A 26,196-nucleotide genomic window follows, 5' to 3' on the forward strand; every position below is an offset into this window, starting at 1 on the left:
GGAGGATGGCACTAGAATCTTGCTAGAAAACTGAAGTTGTTTGTTTAAGCAATAACTGACGACGTGGTGTGGTATATTGAAGATTTACCCACGGTTGGTGTGGTTTAATCACAAGGGCGAAGCCCGAGTGATTAAAGCCAACCATGAGTAAAATTCAGTATACCACAACCACGGAGTCGGTTATTGCTATTATGCAATGACATTATTTAAGAAAAATAATTTCTTAAATAATGTTTTTGTATAACAGTGCATTACTGTTCTTCCGCTGGTTGCGGTACACTGCTTCCTTGTTTTGATGTACTGAGTATGCATATGGGACTTGCATCCCACGCATACCCAGCACATCAATGCTTTGAAATGGATGCAGCGGAGAAAAAGTTTCCGTTGCTCCATTTTTTCTTTAAAAAAATGTTTTAGCACTTTATACCAACTGAAAAAAATACGGGTGACCGGCCCTTTTTCCATTGGTATATTGTGGGATTTACAATGGGCATGCTGGCCAATCAGCATGCACGTTTTGGAATATTAATGGGGGGAGGGGTCGTTGTATAACAATAATCCTGAAACTGTGCTTCTGATCTTTTACCTTTGTGCCATAAAGACAGCTACCCAGCACACAAAACATTTTAGGTCATGCATTGATTCCTAGGTTGCTGTTAGAATTATGTTGTGCAACGTTGTTTGAATCAACTTTCTCAGTAAATTTTCCTGTCCCAAGGACTTTGGTTAACAGGTTCTGCACTTTTGCTAGCAGTATTTTCCCTAGTTATATAACAAACATAACAGTTTTCCGTGTCGACTGGTTAATAACTGTAGCTGAATAAATCTTTTGCAGATTCTCGTCTTTGTAGCAGATTGCTTGTGTCCATCAAAGCGTTGCAAACCAAAATCATTTCACTACCCAGGTAGGTACATTTTAGAGTTCATAAATGATTTAATAGATGTTAAATACTCTTTCATTTTGGGATCTCCCTTGAGTTGTTTGACACCTACTGGCGATCCTTAACCATTAAACTTGGGAATATAAGACCCTTATGTTTAGTTCATAAGAGAGATCAGGTCTCCTTATCATAAGACCGAAGTTTGAAAATCATAAGACTGAAACCAAAATCTTAAACTATGAAAGGCCTAAACTTAATTGTACTGAAAGGAAGTAAGCACACCAAATGATAAACAAGTTAGCTGTGTTTTGTAATGAAGCAAGATTCTTTCCCCCTCCCGTGGGGGGTTCTACATACCATCTTCTCCATATGTATATGAAATCCAAGGTTGCACAGCCATGTAGAAAAAAAGGTATCCAACCATGCATGCACATTAATATCTGTGTAAGGTTGCAGAATCTTTTTTTCTTAAAGCATGTGTGCATTTATATATACACAAATACACACATATATGCTGTATATATAAAATATTTCAAAGGAGTGCAGGTATCTTAACCTTCCCACAAAACTGCCATTTTAATTGTGTTAAAGTTCATGATAATTTGCTTGCATGTGTTATATGATCTGCTGTATTTCAGAATTGTAAGTTTCACTACTTCTCTTTTCAGTCGTTCACAGCTTTCAGGATTTCAGATTGTTATTTAAGCTGCAGTCTTATGATAGGGAGCTCGCTGCTCTGTGCAGTATTTTTCCATAGCCCATGGAGACATGTTTTTCCTGTATGTATAGGTGTAGTTAAATGACGAAAAAGGTTAGGATATTCATGCTCCTATCTAGGGTTGTTGAACATCTGTCACCACTCTTTGCTGTGTACCTTCTTACTGTTTTCTCCATCCCTCTTTCTCCTCTCCATTAGTTAGTGTATTGGTATCAGCATTGCAGAGGTCTGAATTCTTGCCCCCCATCCCCCAAAAAAGGAAATATGTGGTCTTGGGGGCACTGCAGTATTCTTTTGATGTCCTTCCTTAGATCACTGTTGCTGTAGTCCAAACAGTTGGGATATCTCATCTAATAACCTGGATGTTTGGCTAGACTACCAATGTCAAAACCTTCTCTGGAGCCATATGTCTGATGTGTGACCTAAGCCCACGGGTGTCATGTTAAGTAAGCAAACAAATGTGTATACGTCTTCAGACTCGTTGGTGCTGTTGGCCTTCAATGTTTTAGATAAGTGCCACATTGGGGAACCTTCCTTTATTTTTTCAGTTATATTGTGGTTTGCTGTATTAGATGTCAGCAAGGAGGGGAAAGTATATAAGGATCTGCATTCCCAGTGCTTTTATGCAGAGCATGACTAAAAACATTGTATGATCTGTCGGTCCTTTTTCCAAAGACTCTAAGAACTGTATTTAACCTTTTAATTCCTACTTGAAAACTCGTCTCCTTAAGTGCCTCACCAAAGCAAATATGGCAGGCCCTTCTATTCCCAACATCCTGCCTATTCAAAAGAAAAAGTTTAATTAATCCAGTACCACAAGAGGCCTAGCCTAGGCCTAATATCTCGACTGCCCAGTTGGACTTGGACGTACCCACAGATATCAAGGAACCCATGGTACTCCTGACACCTGCTCAGAGTCTGGTATGGCATCTGTTGTTCACTTGTTTGAAACGACTGAAGATACCAGTAATGATGCGAAGGAGGGACCCTTAATTAATTCTGAAGGATGCAAAGGTGTACTGCAGATTATCGTTGGAGAGGAAATTCCCTGATTGCTCATGAGGGCTCATCAGGGGTTGGACCCGCCACGTGTAGTGAAAGCGGACATCATACATATAAAAAAGGAAACAAAAAAACTAAATGTTCATCATAGTGATCACTGCTACAGTAGCCTTAGCTATATATGGGTTATACTGTGCCAAGAATGTAACCGCTCCAAATTTCCAGAGCTTCAGGGCACCTTTCATGCACCCAAACTGTGAGGCCACTCGAGCTAAGCTGACAAAAAGACAAGTTTCACAGCAAAACCCTTCAGAGCTGTACTGCCAGCAAAGAGAAGTATGCTTCTCTGATGCTCTCGAGAATTGACGGTTAGCTTGAGCTTTCATTTGCTGGGCATATGAGTTCTCTTTGGGGGGAAAACTTTCCTTTTATTTAATTTGGTTGATGTTGTATTACTTTCCACTTCAGGAAAGTTATTTAAAGCTAGGAGTGTTGTGTTTTAATGGACTGTCTTGTGACTGTAATGTACTTTTAAACAGTGCACTTGTTTTCTCTCAGTTTAAAAGGTGTGTAAAGTAACTGAAAGTGTTTTTTCCTGTGGAGAATTTTTTTTTCTTTGTGGCGCTGGCCTAGTGTTTTAAATTAGTTTTTGCTGTTTTTTTTTTTTTTTTTTTCTGTCAAAAAATTAACTTATGCGGACTGGTGGGATTTACTGGCACTTGCTGCACATCTTCCCCAGGAAAGCGGCAACATTTTCTGCTTACCGTGGAACTGGTCCCATGGTTAGTCTTTCTTCCAAACACAAAAATAAAAGTTAAGCAAACAACATTAGTCACAAGAGCAGGCTAGCAATTTGCTTCAGCCATAGGTGGGTGAATATGATGTGGCCATCTGTTGTACAGCAGATCACTTATCTTTTAACCTGGATCCCTCTGGTGTAGCACCTTCAGCCACAAGAGACCCAGGGGTTAGCCACATCCCATGCTACTGTTGGGTTTTCTTCAGTGGGCATTGGAGAGCAACTCTTGTCGGTCTTGGAAGAGGGAACAGAAAACGTTTCCTTGTTGTTTTGAAATGGCTGTGTCTATCCCTGAGGAAAATTATGCTACCATTAGTAACTCATTTGGCCCCATTTTTTCCTGTCAAAAAGAAATGGAATATCATGGATTATCTTCTGCTCCTCAAATTTCTTAGGATAGGAGTAGTTTACTATTTCTGGCTCGGGGTTTAATTCAAGCTACTGATCCTGCTTGCAAGTAATTTCTAGTAAAAGAAAAAGGAATTCCACTTTTCCTGAAGAGATTCAAGATTCTGAATCTGTACAGGATAATACAGGGAGCGATGCATTTTTCCTCTGATTTCTGATTCAGACTCTGAGGACAGCTCTGTTTCTGAGTCTCCCTGTGGGGGGTTCTCTTTCTCTGAGATTGTTGCCAGAATGTGCCAGTGTTTTCCATGGGAGAACACTGAGGTTTCTCAGTCCCTTAGAAAATACTATGAGTTGTTGAAGGATTTTCCAGAACCCACACTTATTCCTTCTGTTCCATCTCCATTAGAGGAATGTGTGTTTGTGTGCTTGTGTTTGTGTGCGTACATTAGTGCATGTGTGTGCATGCATCCGTGTGTGTGTGTTACTGACTGCAGTTTTCCTGATAGCCAGCTGCCCCTAAAAAGTCAGAAAGGATGTATATAGTTCCTCAGACTTTTACATTTTTATACGATTCCCAAACCTGACCCAACAGCTATAAATTTAGTTGATCCCACTGCTGCTAAGTTCTTAGTTGATTCCAGTCCTACTCTTTCTGATAAGGAGGGAAAATTATTGATAAGTATGGAGGGAAGTGTATGCTTCTGCATCTTTTATTTTCAGAATACAACACTGAAATACAAATGGATGGAGCCATGTACTGGTAGCAACCAACTGTAAGAATGCCATTGCTCTATTGCTGAAAAGACCTGTGTGGTGCACAGACAAAAAATAACAGGCTATTCTCTGGCTATCATGTGGATAGGTCCACAGTTGGGAGTTACGCAGACAGACTACTTGCCTTGATAAACTAACATGTACACAGCAACCCTGTAAGTCCAGCAAGATAAAATCCACACAATACTGTTTACGCTCTCTGTACATCTGCAACCCTACCCAAATGTAGAATATACCTGTGTGTGCAGGGTCTACCAAGGATGTAGGTAAGCATACTCACTGTACTGAAATGGGTCCAGTTTTTCTGAGCAGCTTGTGCTAATGTCAACACTAAAAAAGCACAAACTGTTTAGAAATGAGTAAATGAATATTCACAGTATAGCAGTTTGCAAACAATTCTTGTGACAAAGGAATACATCTCTATAACTAGCTTTGTATGGCAGTTAATTGTAACAGTTGAAAAGAAAGTACATCTTTCCATGTATCTTGGGGTAGCATTTTGAGGGGTGAGTAAATTTCTACACTGACAAGTGGGTACTGGAAGCAGCAACATTAGGTCTGAGTACAAAATGTAAATTTCTGGCTACACCGCTGGCTTCTGATATAAGAACTATACCAACCTTCTGTCTTAAACAATGATGTCCCCACCAAACAAGGATAATCTCCATCTTGGAAAGCTAAAAGGGCCACGCCTACATGAGTCAGCAATTTATAGTACTGGGTTGCTATGACAGTGATTACAGCAATTACTACACAGCAGGCTGCATGCAATTAGCAAATGGTGGCCACTAATTGGTGCCGAGGCCATCACATGCTCATGTGCAAATTACTACAAAAGCAGGCTGCAATCTCTGCCAACAAACTCAATCACTCTATTGCAGAGACTGTCAGAGAGAGACAGAGAAAAGGAAAAAGAAATATTACCATATTATACAAAGGAAAGGTATGTGACACATATATATTTACTGGCATGTAGTAGATGTTATTGAAGAATAGTCTACATAATGTGAAACATTCATATGTGGCAGCAGTACTTTATGCACAGATGTTCTGCTTAACTACTGCTATGGACAATACTGTGTGTAACTGTGGGCAATGGGACATACCTGTGAAATGTGTAGCTCAGCATTAAATGTCAAAGATCTGATCCATGTTATCCGTGTTCTGTACATTAGTGTGGCCAATGGCTGGGGGGGGGGTTAGCGCTGACATTATTATATAAACATGGGTGTGACAAAACAACACATGCGTGATAAGTCATATTAAAGTGTAGCTTAGCATTGGGAACTGCTGCAGCAGTCTAGTATGCTTATCTAGCATCTGTTGCCATATATACCCCCCTAATGTTAGTCTGTGTTCATATGTGACACCTGTTTGTGTTGCAGCAAGGCCCAGCAGTTCAGCTGTGAGGTCCAGGGACTTGCAACAGTGTGGACCATGTGTGTGTGTGCCACACACATACGGAGAAATATATATGTCATATATATTCACATCTGTATATGTGCATAGAGCAGGGGACATATTGCAACTATTTGCGAAGGGGGAGATCTATATGTTGGTGAAAGTTAGTATGCACATATTTGTATGTAGGTTTTAGTGTGTGACAAACAAGACAGCATACAGTGCTGGTATATGACATGTGGTGGTTAAACACTGGGTGTTTTTTTCAGTTTGCAATGTTGAAGCCAGTAAGGCCTGCTAAAGCTACTTGGACTGTGAACACCTTCAATGCATATATCCCAAGACTGTGCGATTTTATTATATTACTGTACACCTTGCATCCTTTGTATAATTGATATTCTCACTATGAAAGGTGAAATGTATATGTGCCTACATATATATATATATATATATATATATATATATATATATATATATATATATATATATGTGTAGACAAATGGATGTGTATATATACATATAGATAGATATAGATATATATGTATATGCATCTGTGTGTGTGTGTATGTGTGTATGTGTGTATATATATATATATATATATATATATATATATATATATATATATACACACACACACATATTTATATATACTCCTACACACCTACATCTACTTGTTGCAGTAGATTCTCTGTACTGTTGACTGACTGTGATGGTCAGTATGTTTGTGAATACGTCAAAGATGTGTATCTGTGGGATAGCATAGTGGGAAACTGTTTGTTATGGTATTATGGGTCCTTGCTTTGATCCTTGCAAAAGCTGTGTATTCTGTTGCTAGGCAGAACAAGTGCTATTGCATACAGTGTGATTAAGTCCCTTGGTTTTAACTAGGGTGTGTCATTGGAGGCTAAAGCACTACATCTATGATTATTGATTGGTACTGATGTTGAATGCAAATCCTGTGTATACTGTAGTACTAATTGAAGCTCTGGGCCTGTACAGAAAAGTATGGTGCATGTCCACATTACTTGCATCCACTGTTTTGTGTGGTCCCTGTATTCATCACAGATTAAAATGGGAAGAAATTGAGGGTAATGCTGCTCAGTGCCAGAAGTCTAAATCTCAAAATGCACGCACTCGAGGCCCTTCTCAGTATGGAGAACATCGATGTCTGTGCTGTAACTGAAACCTGGTTCAAGGCTCCTGAGAGCACCCCGGCACTATTAGGTTTTACCTCATATCATGCTCCGCCCCAAAACCGGACCACTCCACAAAAGGAGGGGGTGTATCCATATTCATAAAGGATACTCACACCTCCAGGTTGGTGGCAACGCATGAAGCTTCGGAAACCATCCAGGTGCAACTAACAATAGGCAAAACTGCTCTACAAATTGTAGCATGCTACAGGCCACCCTCTCAAACTCAGGAACCCCACACAGCCTTCCTGAAGACACTGGAGGGTATAAATGTATCTCCAAACACCATCATATTGGGTGACTTCAACTACCGAATATAGACTGGGAACATTACTCAAGCCCTAACTTTCTAGCCCAACGGTTCCTGGAGTTCATAAATTCAAATGCCATGGAACAGCTAGTCACTGTTCCCACGAGAGGAGAAAATATACTAGATCTCATTGTCACAAACATGGGGACAAAATGCTCCACACCGAAGTATATCCCTCATTGGTGAGATCTGATCATAAACTAATCTCACTGGAAATCCACATCCCGCCCCACCCCAAACAAAAGACCATAGTGAAGAACTTCTCTAAAGCAAACTTCACACTACTCAAGACTGGTGTGGTATCCTTCAAGGCCCCTGAGTCAGAGGAAACCACAACCCAAGCTGCGGAAGCCCTTACAAATGCCTTCTATGAACACCTCCAGGACTGCATGGATCAGGCAATCCCAAATAAAACCAAGACTCTTTCCACAAAGGGCAAACGTCCAGTCTGGTGGACCCCAGCCATTAACAAACTTTACAATAAGAGGAGAAAGCTATTACATGATAGAACAAAATCCATAAAAGGGAAGTCACCCCTGATCATTATTAGTAAAAATACGAGCACTCATAAAATCAACTAAGGCCAATTTTGAGAGAAAATTGCCATGGATTCAAAGGACAATCATAAGGCCTTTTTCAGCTATGTTAGGAACCTGGGTGGAAACTCACAGATATGCTCAGAATTAGTCCAAAATGATACAAAAATCACTGAACCCACAGACATTGCCAACATACTGGCAGACAGGTTCAGTGCAAACTTCACCCTCTCCCCTAAAGGAGAGATAACTATCCCAGCCGAGTGTAGCCTCCCGGACATCTCAAATGCGCAGGTGAAAGCTGCTCTCTAAAGCTAAAAACACAGCATCAATGGGACCGGATGGTGTCCCCGGCTGTGTGCTACACGAGCTAAATGAGGAATTAAACCCGCATAAGGCAGCTGTTTAATCTCAGCCTTACCACAGGATACGTGCCCAAGGAGTGGCGACGGCAACTGTGGTCCCACTCCACAAAGGTGGCGCCTCTGGACCCTGGTAATTACCATAAGCTTAACAAGTCTAGTCTGCAAAGCTATGGAGAGGATCATAATGGAGCTCATAAACAAAGATATAGGGGACTTGCAGACATTGGACCCGACCCAGTTTGGCTTTGTCAAGGGAAGATCATGCCTTTGAACTTGATCGACTTCTTCAAATAGTCACCAAGGCCATTGATGAGGAAAGGCAGTCCATACAGCCTACCTTGACCTTGCAAAGCTTTTCCACAATACCCCACTCGGTATTGTAGAAAACTTACCAGCTTAAATGTAAACCCATATGTCACAAGATGGGTTGCATACTGGCTTAAGGACAGAACCCACAGGGTTAGAGTTGCTGGCGCTGTGTCAGACTCCAAGCCGGTCACAAGTGGTGTCCCACAGGGCTTGGTCCTTGGCCCCTGTTGTTTGGCAACTACTTCTCAGAAGTACAGGCCATCATGGGAGGACTTTGTGACAAAGTTTGCAGATGACTGCAAACTGGGCCATAGTGGAAAGTGCATCGACACTGATATCCTTCAGAAGGGACTCACGGAAACAGATAGCTGGTGCCAGAGCCATGGCCTGAAGTTAAACGCCAGAAATGTATAGTCATACCCTTCGGGAAAAACAAGGTAACCCCAAGCTACCATATAGGTGGCAATCCACTAAGCACAGAAGAGGTTATCAGGGACCTGGGGACCCAGGTTGACAGTGGCCTTTCTTTGACACTCACATTGCTAAAGTGGTTAGAAAGACCTTCTACATTGCCCACCTGATCATGAAGGGATTCACATCCAGATCTAGTGAGGTCATTGTTCCCTGTACTCTTCACTTATCAGACCAATGATCGAGTACAATGCCCCATTCGGGATGTATCTCACCCGACATCTGCAGCAATTGGAGAGACCCCAAAGTTCCTCACCAAAAGGATAAAGGGACTCCAAAATCTGTCATATGCTGCCAGATTGAAGAAACTCCAGCTCTATTCAGTCGCATACCGCCTGCTCAGAGGTGACATGTGCCTGACATACCAGGCCATGTCCAACCCGAATTAATGGACATGCTCCACCTCAAAAATCCAAATCCACCAAAACCACTAGAGCAAGCGACTTAAACCTTAGCACGGATATAAATAGGACGTGCTGGAGGGATAGATTTATCACTCAGAGACTCCCTATGCTGTGGAATAAAATCCCGGTCCATGTGAGGCAGAGCACCTCGCTGACTCTGTTCAAGAGAAATCTAGACCTGTGGATGGGAGATCGTAGGTTTACCCCGGGAATCATCTCTGGGTCACTGCTGGACAGAGGCACAACAAACTAATGGGCACAGTATTTTTTCATATAAGGGGTGGCGTAAGCCACAATAATTTGGGCTAGGCTTATAAATGCCTTAGGGCAGATAGCCTAGTATAAACCTATGAACCTATGAACCTATTACATTTCTCAAGATTAAGGTCATGTAAGTACTAACACAGTACTGTTTAGTACACACAAAGCTTATCTGGGTTGTCATACCTTTGTGTCCTGTAATTATGTCTGATGTGTGTGTGGGGTATATCTGTAACATGTCCTTTGACATATGTGTGGTAATGCATATAACTGCATAGTGTACTACAGCAGTGTGTGACCTATATTCCGGCCACGGGTTTGGCATTAACAAGTTGTGTGATATAATAGTAATACATTTACTGGACCTTACACTGATTGTGATGGATGATATATTTCTTTACACATCAGCTTGATGTATATCTTCTGTGGCTAGGTGGTGCATCGTGTTGCATACAATGTGCCAGGTACTCTTGTATAGCCTTGTATAGTGATTTTATTTTGTTGCTGTGCAGAACATGGTTCATTAGATAGAGAGTGAACAAGGCACTTTCAAGCAGTTGTGGGGTGAGCAGTGATAAGTGGCAGTTGCAGTGTTTCACTCTGTTAGCTTATAGGTTGCTATATATGGCAGTTCAGTAATATCTGTACTGTATAATGTTAAATTTGCCATATGATTTGCTCAGACATATTTTTGTATTTAGGTCTTCCAGGGATCATGGCCCACCACAGGAAACAGTTACAGTAGTGCTGAAGATGATATCATTACTAGCAGTATGATTCAGCGCTACCATCTCATGTTCTCACGAACCAGCCAGGACCAACAGAAGCGTACTGCAATGTGGCAAGATGTTGTCCGCAGGGTCAATGAGGTAGGCCTGCATAACCGGACATATGAGCAGGTACGCCACCACTGCAGGGATCTTCTCAGACATGTTCGTCAGCGTGCTGCTGATGTGAGTAGACAACAGCTTGCAACAGGGTGTGGTGTTAATATCCATCCCTACCTCACAAGAGAGGAGGAGCTGCTCATGAGCCTGGTGGCACCTGCCCAACAACAGCAGCAGCAGACATACACCATGATGGAGGTTGGAGCCACCCAGCAAGCACACATGGATCATGCAGGTAACATGGCATATCTGTAGACTACTGTTATCTGTATTGGTAGATCATAGGTTCATAGGTAGGTACTAGGCTATCGGCCCAAGGGCCTATGCAAGCCTAGCCAACAAGGTTCCCTGGCTTACGCCACCCAAGAAAGTTATTTTCCTGTGCCACTGACGAGCAGAGACACAGAAGTGATCCTCGGGGTGTATTTCCTATTTCCTATCCCCTCATCAAGATTTTTCTTGAAGAGTGCTAATGAAGAACTTTGCTTGACATAGATGGGTAGCCTGTTCCAGAGTATGGGAAGTCTCTATATGCATATGTGAGATGTGGAGTGTGTCGGTCAAAGATGTGGAGCATGTTCTTGTGCATTACTGATCATTTGGAACATAATATGTAGCCCTGTGAATGTAAACTGTTGTACGGTAAGATTACAAACACACAGTAGCAATGCCACAGTTGTGGCCACTGACAAACTGTCTCATCTCTATGTAGGTCCCTCTGGTTTGACATCAAGGCAGTGGACAGATGCTGATGAGTGTGTTCTACATTTATTATTGTAAATAAAAAGTGCATGTCATAGTTAAGGTGTAGGCCATGTACACATGCAACACACCTACCCATAATGCATGCTCTGCGTGTTTGGTGTAAGAGCACGCACATCTCACTAATGTGATTAGCTGCCTCAAACACATACATACACAGACCATCTCAAACAAATGTGGCTAGACTGTAGTGACCATTGGATAGGCACAGTTGATACTCAACATGCACATAACATACACATCTATGTAATACACAGAGCATTTTAACATGCTACACATAAAGGATTCCCAAACCCTCTGTAAATGCACACTCCAGTATCCAAAATCTCATCCACACATTACACGTAATATACCTGAAGGGTAGATGCCTATTCTGGGGCATTTAAACACTCTGCAACACACTACACATTTGTGTCAGGGAATGCGCCTTATTGGCCTCCTTACAAACTCTCGTAACAACTGGTTGTGAAATGGTGAATTTAGCCAAGGTAGTACAATTCCAGCACAGCATGATTAGTGCTGGTTTTTGAAACATTTGTAGCCTTGAGTGACCACCTGATGCTTCATGATGATGGCCTATGGTATTATACCCCATCCAGTTATTGTAACCACAGTGCTACACAGCTGTCCTTGCTACACACTATAATGATGCGTGTGTGCACACATATGCACCTCTAAACAGTATTTCATACCAATCACCATTTGCAAAACTGACACATGTATGTCTTGTGATGCTATTGAGTGGCTAGGTCATATGACACATATTGGGTATGTGTAGTGTTTGAATATGCAGTTGTTTTAGCATGCCATGTCATGGATGAGACTGGCATGTCCACAATATGATCTACACTCACCATACATTGGGTATGTGGCCGAATGGTATTCCATCAATTATCCATGCACCACTGATGATGATGTGTGAATGCTCATCATGCATGTGCTAAAAATGTGTCCACAATTATTTGCTAAAGACACAGAGGCTATAATCAGCATTGGATACCTATCTGGCACACAGATACACATCCAGCAATGGTATGTACTCCTGTGAGTTATGGTGTACAGTACATCACAGGGTTATGAATACTTGCACAGCAATGTTGTGTCCGTGTATGCATTGTGTTCCAGGGGGAAGGCCATCACCTAATAACAAAACACATGCATCAAAGCCGTGTATACTATTAGTAAGAAGGACTGACTACACTTGCACTGCATGCTGTTGAGCAACACATGTCCTGCATGCTGACGTGTGATATGACTGTTTGGCTTGTGATACTGTACCCCACCATCACCTGCTATTCTGCATGTTCTGTGATTGCTGGTGTTGTGTGTATCTGCTTTTGGGAGGAGTGTAGTTTTGTGTGTGTGCATGTGGTCTGAAGTCATGTTCAGGTCTTAGTGTGTTTCCTGTTTTCCTCTCACAGGTGGCGAGGTGGGGCTGGTTCAGTACAGCAGTGATTGTTGAGGCACAGGCAGGTTTGTCAGGGTCTGTTGTTGGGCCACCAATTGACAGTACACAAGTCTCCACCCCATTCGTGCACACAGTCATACTGCCTGTACATGCATCATCACAGATTTCTGGGCTTCCATGCAGGAGCCAGTCACTACAAGTTCAGAGTACTGCCCTTCGGACTCTCTACAGCCCCCAAAGTGTTCACAAAGTAAATGGCAATTGTCACAGCTCACTTGGACTTCAAGGATTCCAGGTGTTTCCATACCTAGACGACTGGCTCAATTTCTGCCCCCACCAGACATCTACTGGAAAAAGCCCTGGCATACTCTCTCCTCGCTGCTCAAAGGCTAGACATAACCATAAACTGGCAAAAATCCAATCTCACCCCATCTCGATCGACAGAATTCATAGGGGTTATCTTGGACACAAAAAACTTCAGAGCTGCTATTCCATAGCACAGAATTCTAAGGATAAAGCAACAACTAATTCCAATCCTTTTAAAGGAAAAATCCACGGCTCACTCGGTTCTACAGCTGTTGGGTTCCATGGCAGCCTCCATCACCATTGTTCCCCTGGCCAGGTTTCACATGAGGCTTCTACAATGGCTGCTGCTCACACAATGGTATCCATTCCAGCATCCTCTTTCAGCCATGATTCGAGTAGCCCACAGGTGCAAACAGCATTTAAATTGGTGGATGACACAATCTCTCACAATGGTCTTGCCCCTTCTCCCCACAGCAAACCAAGGCCACAGTGACCATGGATGCCTCCCTGATGAGGTGGGGGGGCTATGTCAGGGACAGACAGTCTAAGGCACTTGGTCCGAATTAGAGGCCCATCTGCATATAAATGTTCTAGAGCTGAGGGTGGTGCTTCTGGTGTTGCAAGCATTCCATCCCCTGCTGCCGTCTGGGACAATTGCGATTTAATCGGACAACATGGCGGTGGTTTGGTACATCAACAAGCAAGGTGGAACCAAATCTTACCCCCTTTGTCGAGAGACCATGAGGATATGGCAATGGGCGATGGCTACCAACCATTTTCTTCTAGCAATGCACATTCCCGGGAGTTCCAGTGTTATAGAAGACAGACTCAGCAGGTGCATTCTTCATCCTCATGAGTGGTCCCCGAATCCCTTGATAGCGGTGGAGATCTTCCACTGCTGGGGCCGTTCTTGCTGCGACCTCTTTGCATCCCCGACCAACTACAAATGCAGCAACTACTTTGCCCTGATTCCCCCTCCGGGACAGTCACCCATGATTGGCCCTCGGGTGGTCTTTAAGCATTTCCACCCTTTCCTCTCATTCCCCAGTTTCTGAAGAAAGCCCGTAGGTTGAAGAGCAAGGTGATCCTCATAGCACCATATTGGCCTTGACAGATTTGGTTCCCCTTCCTTTGGCCTCACCTACTAGATTGACCATAGATTCTCCATTCAACCTCTGAGTTGATCTCATATCCACAGAACCTGATTCATCCCAACTTGAACAGCCTGAAGCTCACGGCTTTGCTACTCCAATTCCCTTGATTGCCAGGCAGAATGATCTTGCTTTACCAGTAAGTGATTCTCATTGCTTCTCATAAAGTCTTCCACTAGAATTACTTATCTGAGCAAGTGGAAAAGATTTACCTGTTGGCTGAAAGATAAACAAGTAGACCCCTTTTCAGCACCAGTGTCAATAATACTAGACTATCTGGCTGAATCGGGTGTATTGGCCTCTACCATTAGAGTTCATTTGGCTGGAATTTCTGATTTTCATGAGGGTGTCCAAGTTTCCTCTCTTCTGCCCCATAAATTGTGCAAGACCTTCATAAAAGGTGTGAATCATCTGAAGCCACCTTTTACAGAACCTATTCAGCCATGGGATTTATCATGAGTTCTACAAGCGCTGACAATGTCACCTTTCGAACCAGCCTCTTCTTGCAACCTCAAGTATTTGTCATGGAAAACCTTGTTTTTGGTTGCCATTACTTCTGCCAGACATATTTCTGAGCTTCAAGCTTTATGTATCAAGAGTCCATACTTGATTTTTCATAAAGATAGTGTCTCTGAGAACTAATCCTTCATTTCTGCCTAAAGTGATCTCTAAAAATGTCCATTAATCAAGCCATTGAATTGCCAGTTTTCTTTCCAAATCATTCAATCAGAGGAGAGTATTGCCTACATACCCTAGATATACACAGGCAAATTGTTTTTACTTAAACAGGACTAAACCTTTTCGTAAATCTGACCAGTTATTTTTGGCCTTTTCTGGACCTAGATTAGGATCTGCTGTTGCTAAGGTCACATTAGCTAGATGGTTGGACTGTGTGACCTTTATTTATACACAACGTAATATCTCATTGCCTACTACCATGAAAGCTCATTCAACAAAGTCTGTGGCAGTTTCTGCTGCCTTCCATGCCAGAGCTTCTTTACATGACATCTGTGCAGCTGCAACTTGGGCTACACCCAGGGTTGCGAGATTTCCAACCAGCCAGGTAGGGACGCCAAAAAAAAAAAAAAACTCTCTCATGGCAAGTGAAGAACAAAAAAAAAAAAAGGTCTTTAATGTGGAACAGTAGCTCTGCACTAAACACGGACCTTCTAGTGTTTAATGCATTGCAGTTCCGCATTCAACAAAAGTAGCTCCGTGTTTAGCAATTTTTGATTGGCCCGTATGCCGGTATACGGGCCAATCAAAAATCGCTAAACACGGAGCTTCTCGTGTTTAATGCGGAACATTGCAGTTCCGCATTCAACAGAAGTAGCTCCGTGTTTAGCGATTTTTGATTAGCCCGTATACCGGCATACGGGCCAATCAAAAATCGTTAAACATGGAGCTACTTCTGTTTAATGCGGAACACAAGAAGCTCCGTGTTTAGCGATTTTTGATTGGCCTGTATGCCAGGTATACGGGCCAATCAAAAAAAAAAAAAAAGCGGAGGCTGGCCGGGATTTAAACCGGCAGGGCGGCACTCGGGATCAGGCTGCTGATCTCGGGACAGTCCCGCCCAAATAGGGACATCTGGCAACCCTGGCTATGCCTCATACCTTCATCAATCATTACAATTTGGATTTGGCCTCCAGGGGAAGAGCATCTTTTGGTTCTATGGTGCTCAGGAATGTCCTTCCATGAGAGCCTCCCAGAAATAGAGGTAGCTGGGGACTCTGTCCCATGAGTAAGGAATGAACGAGGATTAACAATACCAGATAAAGAAGTTACGTCTTACCATAACGTTCCATCTGTATTGTTGATCCTCGTTCAGTCGTTACGACCCTCCCTCCTTCCCCCTCCTGTGGTTTCTAGTGGATCTCACCATCCGGTTCTCTTAGGTTATTTGACCAGAGGGTAGCTTCTACCTTCTTTGACTTGCAAACTCAATCTGAGGTAACAGGGAGAGAGGTATTGTGGTAAGAGTTTAGCTCAAGAGTTTGAAGCGGACGCGAGCTTGGAAAATGGCCGGCTCGGTTCCGAGCTCTCAACCGATACCCATGCGTAATGACAGAACGAGGATCAACAATACAGATGGAATGTTATGGTAAGACATAACTTCTTTTTTCAGTGTAGCCCACAACAAAAAGAAAATCAATACCCAGGGAACGATCAGTATGTAGTTGTGGTGGTGATTTCTATGGGGATAGCAATTTAGTTGTAGAAACTTTAATCCGAGTTGAGGGTTTCACATTTCCGGTGTTTTTTTTGTTTTGTTTTTTTGAGGGGGGACATCAACAGGCTCTCTCAGATCTTACTCGACTGACTCATTCAGTGCAAGACATAGACATAAAGGTGATGTATGGACACACACACACACAGTTCAGAACTTATTTGCCAGTCTGAACACCTTTCCTTCAGTATTGGTTACCAAGACATTTTTCAGATAAGTGCCCCATTGGGGGTTCTTCCTTATCTTTCTTTTTTATTTTTGTGTTATTGGTTTTACTTATTGAGTGTTGACTAAGATCTGATCCTCCCAGGGTTTCTCTTGTGGACATCCTGCAGGAAAAAGAAACTGAAAATTCAGCATAGTTCTCGTGCAGTTAAGGATCCCCAAAGAGAATGGCAGGATGTTACTTGGGTTGTTTAATGCTTTAATGGCTTTAAAGCCTCCTCAAGGGGTCTCTATGCCTTTTCCTCTCTGGTCTTCCACTCCTCTCATGAGACCTAGGGAACAGAATTCCTCTGACTATCAGGATTTGGGGGAGTTGTCATTGGCATAGTCTTTTCAGATCCCATCCCCCTTAGTCTGTGGTTCTCAGAGGAAGAGGATTCTATTGGTCCAGATTCCCTTTTAGAGGAACTCTCCTCTGGAGACTTTATTTCCTGTATGATGGAATTCTTTAAGTAGGATTGTTCTCTGTTCTGATATGCAGAAGAGGTACTGTGATCTCCAAGCATGCTGCTGTTCCTCATGTTCTGGCTACCCTCCTGGATACATTTTCTGCAGCTTCTGTAGCCCGTTATTCTCAGCCCCACAACTCCTAAGAAACCTGACTAATTTTACAAGGTGCCTGATGACTATAAATTTCTGTATAAATGTATAAATGCTTATCCTTCAGCGGAATCTGTGTGTTGTGATAAACCATCCAAGCTGCTGACATCTACTAAATTGCTTCCTTCAAATAAGGACATTAGGGCCATGGAGAGGTTGGACAAAAAGGTCTCTACTGCTGGCAACCCTGACGTTTAGGGCAATTAATTACCAGACTCGTGACCAGGTATGTTTTAGCCCTCCTTTCTCAGGTAGTTTCTGACCTTCTTGATTCTGAGGAGAAGGTTGCGGCCCTTTCCTTGTTGACTTCTACTTCTCAAGTGGCTCTGCATTCCTATTAAGTGCAGTTGATGATGCTTTCAGGGCTGCTGAATTGGGTTCTGTTATGAGACGTTACTCTTGGCTTCAACTTCAGGCTTTGCCTGATGACATTAAGGCCAAATTATTGGATGCTGCTCTGGATAATCTTTTTGGCTCTGCTGCTGCTGAAATTTATAAACCCCTCCAGGATAAGGGCAAAGTCCAGCATGAGTTGAAACATATTATTGTTTCTGCTATGCCTAAGTTTTAGAGGAATTACCCATCCAAATCTGCTTTTGTTCGCAGACAGTCTCATCCACTGCCCAAGAGTAGAAAATGGTTCTAAACGTGTACCTCCTGCTAAATCTACACAGACCCCTTTTTCTTAGAAGCCTCATTTTCAGGACAAGATAAGTTCCATTGGACAGTTTGCTTCCTTTTTCCCTCAGCCAGGTTCTCTTGTCCCTTCATCTTTTCCTGCCTCTTCCCAGTTGGTTAAGGATCACAAAAGACTTTTGGGTTCTGTTCATTATCTGCCAAGGGTATTTCATGGTTTGGAAATGTCTTCCTTGAGAACAGCTTTCTGGCTTTTCATAGGTGCTTCGTTCTGTTTTGTCCTAAGGCACCATTGAGGTTTTGCTTCCTGGCCTGGAAGGGAAGGGATTTTATTCCAGAATGCTTCTAGTTCCCAGGAAGGACGACACCTGGAGGCCAGTTTTGGACCTTTCTCAACTCAGCACCTTTCTAAAGATCCCATCCTTTCAAATGTTGTCTCATTAAACTTTATTGCCTCTTCTTCTTCCCCAGACATTGCTGGTCTCCCTGGATCTGAAGGATGCCTGCCTTCACATCTCCATCCATCCCCATTTCAGGAAGATTTGTGTTTCTCTGTTGCTTCCTTGCATTTTCAGTTCTCAGCCTTGCCCTTTGGCCTTTCTAGTGCCCCAAGGGTATTCACAAGATGCCTCACTCTTGTCATTGCTTTTTGCAGTATGAGAGGGGTTCATATCTTTCCTTATTTGGATGAATTGCTCATTCAGGCCTCATTCCCCAAAGTTCCGTTTTCAGGACCTCCAGTTTACTGTTTCCATGCTGTAGAGTCTAAGGTACACCATAAACATTCAAAAATCAGTCTTAACTCCTTCTCAGGATCATGTTTTTATTGGTTGCAGGATCCAGACCATTCCATGCTGGCATCCCTGCTTGACCCCAAGACCCTGTCTCTGAATGCATTTTTCCTGTCACTTCTGGCTTTAGTCATGACCAGGGACTTTCTCAGGGTCCTCTGGTTTATGGCATCCATCATTCCTGTGCTGCCTCTGTCCAGGCTTTGTATGAGAGCTAAAGTGGTACCTCAAGTCAGTGATCACACTGTTATCCCCTGGACTTCCTAGTTCCCTTCCTTCCCTGTCTCAGGCCTGAGCTTCAGAGGTGGATTCATCAGCCTTTTCTCAACCTGGGATTTCCTTTCCAGCCTCTAGTCCAGAATCAGGAGCTCTTTTTAGATGCCTCAAGCAGGGGTTGGAAACTTCCTTCAGCTCTTAAGGTTCAGGTTCTCTGGCGTCATCTTCAGAGGACAGGCCACGTCATTATAAAGGAGATGAGGGCTCTACTTCTAGCTCTTCAGGCCTTTCATACCTTGTTTCATCCCAGGCCCCTCAAAGTTTTCACAGACAATACTATAGCGATGTATGTCAACAAGCAAGGGGGTACAGTGTTCTACCTTCCTTATAGGCTATCCCTTCAGGTCTGGGATCTTGCTGTCAAGTATCAAGTGACTCTTCAGGCTATCTACAGTCCCTCAGAGCACAGTTTAGTGGCAGACTCTTTGAGCAGGCCCAGCATACAGGCTGACAAATGTATGCTTCGCAGGCCCAGCATACAGGCTGATAAATGTATGCTTCACAGAGATGCGTTTCTGGATATAGTCCATTGGTGGGGTATTCCTCGGGCAGATCTTTTTGCCTCCTCCCTGAGCAGACAACTTCCTGTATTCTATTCCAGAGTCCCAGGTCCTCTGGCTTGGAAAGGGATGATCCAGTTGGCTTCGAGCTGATCCCCCTCCGAAACACTCGTCCCCTCCTCCACCCTCCTGGGCCGTTTGGGTCGTGATGGTGGGGAGGGGCGGCGGCGGGTGGTCGGAACAGAGACCTCCTGGGTCTATCACGGCACCGGCACCGACCTACCTTCCTGTCCTTCAGGGTGGTGGTGGGACTCTCAGCCGGGGGCGAGGGGGGGGGGGGAACATCTTGGGACTGGGTGTCTTCCCTCTAGTCATCCGCCTCTGAGCTGCTGCTGCGGTCCCTAGTGCCCCCCGTGGCTCTCAGTGAGTGATCTCCATCTCCTTTCTGGGTGCCATGGCCATGGGAGGAGCCATGTCCTGGCCGGCTCAGCGCCCAGCCAGCTCACTGTCACACTCCCTGTCCCTAGACCTGCTGACTGCTTGCTTGCGTGCCCATGACAGCCCCCAGGGGCCCCAGGGCCTGGGGATCCCCCCTTCGGGGTTCCCTTTCTCTTCGACGTCTGAGCCGAAGCACCCGGATGAGCCTCCATGGAAGAATTGTGAAAGAAAAGAGTCACGTGGATGAGATGAAGATGTCATGACGGCCCTTTGATGATTTGATGATGCGGGAGGTCTCTTGAATTCTTCTGATGATGATTCTTTCTCGGATATCCTTGGAGAGAGACAGAGGGAGATTGAGAGGAGCAGCCTTCCTCAAGGTGAGTCAGTCTTCCTCAAGGCCTTGAGGCCTCTCCCGCCTCCTGGGTGTCTCCGCTCCTTGAATTCGATGAATTGTTTGATTTCTCCCTGATTCTGTGGGACAACTGCCTGAGATTGCGCCTTGCAGCCAATCAGCCCTTAGCATCCAGCCCCCCCCAACAAAATTTTTTATTTTCCCAGCAGGGTAGATGCAATGGTGGTGGCATCAGGCATCTGCCAGGGCGTGGGAGATATGGCAGAGGCTTCAATCTCTATCCACTGGCCGCCATGGGGATTTGCGGCGCCGGATAGGTTCCAGCTGACCTTTGCTACGGTCGCTGAATTGCTACTTCAAGCACCGAGCTTAAAGGACCCCTGTCATTTTAAAGTGAGACCCTAAGAGGTAATCTACCTGGGGCTAGCTGAGCTGGGTAGCAGCCCAGACTGTTATTGGCTTTTGTGATTGTAGACCACCCCATGAGGCCATCATGCGGTCAAGGCGCAGAAGAGGCGGAATCTTCGGGGCAGGGGAAGCAGGAGCCATGCCTGGACATGCCTGTTTATTTCTGCAGGAGGGCAAGAGGCCTTCAAGCTTTCCCTCTTTGACTTCCTTTCCTTGTTTGGACTGATTCTGACCCAACACTGGACCTCGGTGCGAGCAGGAGAACACTGGACCCAGACCCGAGGAGCTGCGTTGTCTGGCGTTTTTTGGGCCTTTTCCCAAGGCCCAGAGGGCCAGGGGGAGAAAAAAGATTTGGCACCAGAAAAGAGTCCTAGTCAGGAGACTCCCTCCCCCCTTGGGCGGGAAGGGGAGGAATACAGCCCGTCCCAGCGGCCAGAGGCCCCGAACCCTGAGCAGAGGCCCTTTTTAGTTCTTCCTTCCTACACTCAATGACCCTGAGTTGGTGCCGGAGTGCAGCTCCAGAGCCAGTCGAGGGTCAAGTTGGGAATACCCCAAGCCAGAAGCGCTGGTCACCGGATTATGGTGCGATACACGGAACAGCCCTTCATCAACTTCATCAAGCCCCCCCCCTTCCTTTAGGGAAATCCCGGATACCAAGCAAGCAGTCAGATCAGGCAGCAATAGAGGTTTCAAAGCTGCTAGAAAAAGGTCATCAGCCTGTCCCCACTCAGAATCATCAAAAGCAAGAGTCTACTTTCTCAATTTTATCCTTCAGGCCAGAAGGGGACTTCAAGCCATTTTGGTGCTGTCCTCAATTGGGACTTTTCAGAAAATTTTGGACCATTAATGGTCTCCATTCACCTTCAGACCCACTATTGGAGAAGGATGTCACCCCTTCAGTTCAGCTCTCTAGATCTTGGGAGGAGAAGGATATCTGGATGTGATAGGCTTCTCACGCTCGGCTGTCATTTGCAGTCATCTGGTCATCCGAGGGAGATCCATTAGTTCGCCTGCTAGAACCAGTGGTTCCAGTTCCTCACACTGCCCTTTCTTGCCACCTGAGTACACGATCATCTGAGTTTTTCGCATTTCCACCTTACTTCTCACCATCTCTTACCTCCAAGCTAATCCATAGGCGCTCAGGGACTGCGTTCTCACCTTGGGTTTGGGATGAATATTCCTTCACCATCAAACTTCATGGCGTATCCAGCCCATACCGTATTTAGATACTATAGGCCACGAAGAGATGCAAAAAGGACCTTTACCTTTTTACGGCAGCAAGAATTCAAGTTTGCAGAACCGTCAGATCCTGCCTCCCCATATCAAGAGCTCGGCCATCTGAGGTCTAGAGGTGTTGGGCTATCGGCATCAACTATACTCCCCCTGCAGCTCAGCCACCAATGGGTGGGTTCAATGTGGCTTCTGGTACTCGGTCCTGTCCACATCGTTCCTATACCTTGCCACTTAGATTGCCAAATTGGTCTGCTCCCGAGCCACCTGCCTCCAACGTGGAGTCCCGACCACTTATCGTCCGGACCCCACCCTGCTGCCACTGTGACCACGGCAGCCTCCCAGGGGGTCATTACCTGGACAGGTCAGACAAGCATCATCATGCCATCAGGGTGGGAGGCATTGCACATCGATATCCTAGAGATGAGAGTGGCCTCAGTCCCTACTATCACTTCAAGCATGGTGCGCCTGGGTCCATCCTATCAACACAACACCATCACAGGTCCGGTAAGGGGATATATAAATAAGGGCTGGGTGATAAGGCATTACCCAGAGTGCAAGTGCGAATAATACACTAAGTACTCACCAAGCGGGCTTGATGTGCCGCAGCTAATATGAGATTGCCACCATGGTAAATCCCAATGCATCTAGAGACCATCTGATTAACCAAGACCACGTGGTCCCCCAACCTGGTCCAGTGAGACCGTCCACTTGCCCGAAAATGCAATCAGCCCCTGTCACGAGTTGTTTTGGCAGCAATGCACCCACAGAAGTGCAGAGAGTTCTTCTCTCTCTCTCCTTCTCAGGACCAGATTGCCACTCCCTTTTGTCCCCATCCCCCCCCCCCCCCTTCCTTCCCTCCCTCCTCCTTCCCCTCCCTGTAATAAATTTAATTGCACCTACTTGGACCCGCAAAGCTTTTTAGACCTCGCTCTGGCCCAAGCCTCTCCCTTCCCCCGTTTTTTTCGGTTGTCGCGACCCGTTATGGTCCCGGACACCCGGCGGACACCTTGATCTCCCCCTGGTGACCGGTCTGCCCCCTCAGTTCTCTTTTCCCAACAGCGTCGAAGTTCTTCCCCATCTTGACCGTTTGATCTTGGCCTCTTCAGACCTCCTTCCACTTCCTTGTCTTCCTCTCCACTCCTTTCTCTGTGTCTAACTGGTCCAGCAAATGGAAATCAACTGGATTCATCCAGTACTGAGGGCTATCTCCCCCTTCTCGGTCTTTTTGGCGTTCAGCTTAGCTTCTATGCCTTCCATTTTCAGTTGTCCACTAGTCCCGAATCGTCTAATTTTTCTTCTTTTCATCAGTTCTCATTTTAACCTTCATTAATGTCTTTTAAACTTTGTAAGTCTTTTTCTAGGCGCTGCTACTTCTTCCCTTAGCTCTCTAGTTTTGCCTTTCTTTGGTGGCTATGTTCTATTCTTTGTTTTGGTTGCTCATTTTGTTGAAATGCGCTTCCTGCGATTTGGTTTTTAACCTTGGAAAACCGCCCTTTAAATGTTGCTGCTGCCTTCCCATTGTTAGTTGCTGCCTGGACTTTGCCTTTTTTGAACTGTATTTACTTTTTCCTTATTTCCTGCCTGTTTGATATTTCCTTACCTTTTTACTGTCCATACAGCTTCCATATCATTCATTCAACTTGTAGCTCAAATGTTTTGTTCTAGAGTTTTCTGGTAGCTTCTCCTGTGTCCATTCCTGAAATTATGTCCTGACTTTTTGCAAAGGTAGCTTCTTCAATAATGCATTCCAACTGCGGAAAATCAACTGTTTGTTTCTTTGCAATAAACAAAATCAATAGCACTGATATCCTGCCTCAAATCTTAGTTGGATTTAAACCCATAGCTTCGCTTTTCTTTTGTCAATAGATCTGAGAAACCTCCATAGCTAAATTTCTATGTTAGCAATCCTTTGCATTAAACAAAGGGCATGCAAAACCAGTGGCTTCAGGATAGATGTAGCTTTCACCATTGCTCATCTCACTTCTTCATTTCTGTTCAAGAGCTAAGGCTTGTGGTTGTGCTCCTTGGGCTTTCTTTTGGTTCCTCCTTTACTTCTGTAGTTCAAGCTAGCAAATTTTTTTTAGAGTGCTAGGGGATATCCATGGCTTACAGTTCCTAGGCGAGATAGGATATGTCTACATCTTTAGGAGATGTATTACATCTAGAATTTTATTATCCTTTCTACATAACCCATCTCAATTAGGATCCATCTCCTTCCCCCCTCTTCGGATTTATCCTTAGCTTTCCATCAGTTAGATACCTAGAAGAAGAGGTTAGTTTTCTAGTTGATTGTTACTTTATTCATTTACATGTACTACTATGAAGCGATCAAGCACCAGTGACAAGTAACATGAAAGTATTTGGAAGCTCTTGGATAGTGGTGGTGGATTATCTGGGAAAGCATTTGGGGTGCAGGTTGGGAGCCTTTTAGCCGTTTTTGTACTGAGGTATGAATGTACTCGTTGTGAGCCACATCCATCAATGAATGTGAGGGGAAGTGGATCCATGAAAGTTTCTGTACGCCATCCTTCCCCCTCCTCTGCTTCTGAGGGTCTTGCACAAGATCAGGCAAGACTCCTCCAAAATCTTGCTAGTGACTCCCTTTTGGCCCAGACAGCGTTGGTTTCTCCCTTCTTTCACACTTGGCCAGGGGCAGTCACCACAAGTTACCTCACTGTGTGGACCTTTTCACATGAGACAAAGGGGTCTCTTATCCATCCTCACTTGTCCACTTTTCAGTTGACACTGTGGGTGATAGGGTTTTTGATCCCTTTTAGGCACCTCTTTTCTGTGGATATGCTTCAGGTCCTGCAGTAGGCCAGGAAACGGATCATATTTGTCCAAATGGAATAGATTTTCTGTCTGGTGCCTCTCTGGAAACCAGGATCCTTTTTCAGTATAGGTTCCTATGGATGTTCTTCGTGTTTCACAGTTGGTTATCACACTTGGATTATCCTGCCAGGGGCAGCCCTCATTTGGCCCGAATACCAGAGGTTTAGTATTTCTGCGTCAGTTGCTGTCTCTTCAGACCTGACATCAGGGGTATAAAAACAGGCAGCCGACGCCATTACATCAGTCTTTCTTGCTGAGGAGCCCAAAGCAGAAGCAGTTCTCACAAGTGCTGGTCGGCCGCTACCTGATTTTTCGTTTCCGAAATTTAATCATCTTGAAGTCTTCTAAAGCTAAGTACCCTGTTGGAGGTCCTTTTTTCTTGCTCTAACCGATGTCAGAAAAACTTGTCTCCCCTGTGGAAAGCAAATACCACACAGAGATTTCGATTCTTACTGCGTCACCTGTTTAGGCCCAGATCATGACGTACCTCGCTGTCGGTTTTGTGCTTTGTTCAGCGCACAAACTATTCATCGTTGGGCCCTTATTGTAGCTAAATACTTTCATTCTTGGTCTCAGTGTTCCGAAATGGCTTCGGTAAGCCATCCGACTACCGATCTTCCGAAAAAACGTAGGGATAAAGACAGAGACAGAACGCACAGGTCCAAAACTGCCGACTACCCTTCCATTAAGTTAGTCGCCAGTTCGCCGGTACTCGGTAAGGTGCTTTCACAGCCCCTGATGCCCACTTTGGTGGATTTGCAGGCCGCTGCAGAGACCCGTTAGGCATCTGGTATGCCGCTAGACTCTTCTTTGACTACGGAACCTGCGGATGTCTCTACTTTGGATGGGTCCGGAGCCGCTGTGTAAAAAGAAACTACCGGGGTTCTAAGGCCAAGAGCACGAGCTACACCTAAAAAGCCGACAACTTAAACTCAAACGCCTGCTTCCTTGCCACAATCTCAGATGCTTAAAATGGCAGAAGACCTGATCATGCTGATTAGGGGAAGCCAGCCTTCCCCTGTTAAAAGAAAGAGACTTGTTCCCAGCACCTTTTTCTGACCAAGTGTCTGACTACTCAGGTTTGTGAATATGAAAACATGCCCTTCTTTGCCTATGAGGATTCAGATGCAGAGGATTCCATTTCTTCTGCCTCCCCTCCAGAGGATTTATCTTTTGGTGAAACCCTACATACTTTGAGCATTTCCATTGGAAATGCCAGGATTATCCTCTGTCCAAAAAGAGACTCTGGGAATCTTTAGACTTACCACAGCACAGACCCTTAGCTATCCCTCCTGCTCTGGATGTTGTGGATGATGTCTTTATTGATCCAGTCTAACTCCTGATACTTTACCCCCTGCTCCAGGGAAACCTGACAGGTACTAC

The 26,196-nt window shown here is 44.6% G+C and overlaps 1 protein-coding gene across 1 annotated transcript in view; it reads left to right on the plus strand.

The window, feature by feature from the left end:
- The window catches only part of TMX1 (thioredoxin related transmembrane protein 1), a 369,569-nt gene that overhangs the window by 239,742 nt on the left and 103,631 nt on the right, over positions 1-26,196 (plus strand). The window contains exon 7 of the mRNA XM_044074320.1: positions 836-905. Coding sequence (XP_043930255.1) covers positions 836-905 — 70 coding nt within the window. The remainder of the gene's footprint in view (positions 1-835; positions 906-26,196) is intronic.

The sequence above is a fragment of the Protopterus annectens genome, chromosome 6.part0 (genome assembly GCF_019279795.1).
Source record: "Protopterus annectens isolate FY-2018-M chromosome 6.part0, PAN1.0, whole genome shotgun sequence".
Classification (NCBI taxonomy): Eukaryota; Metazoa; Chordata; order Ceratodontiformes; family Protopteridae; genus Protopterus; species Protopterus annectens.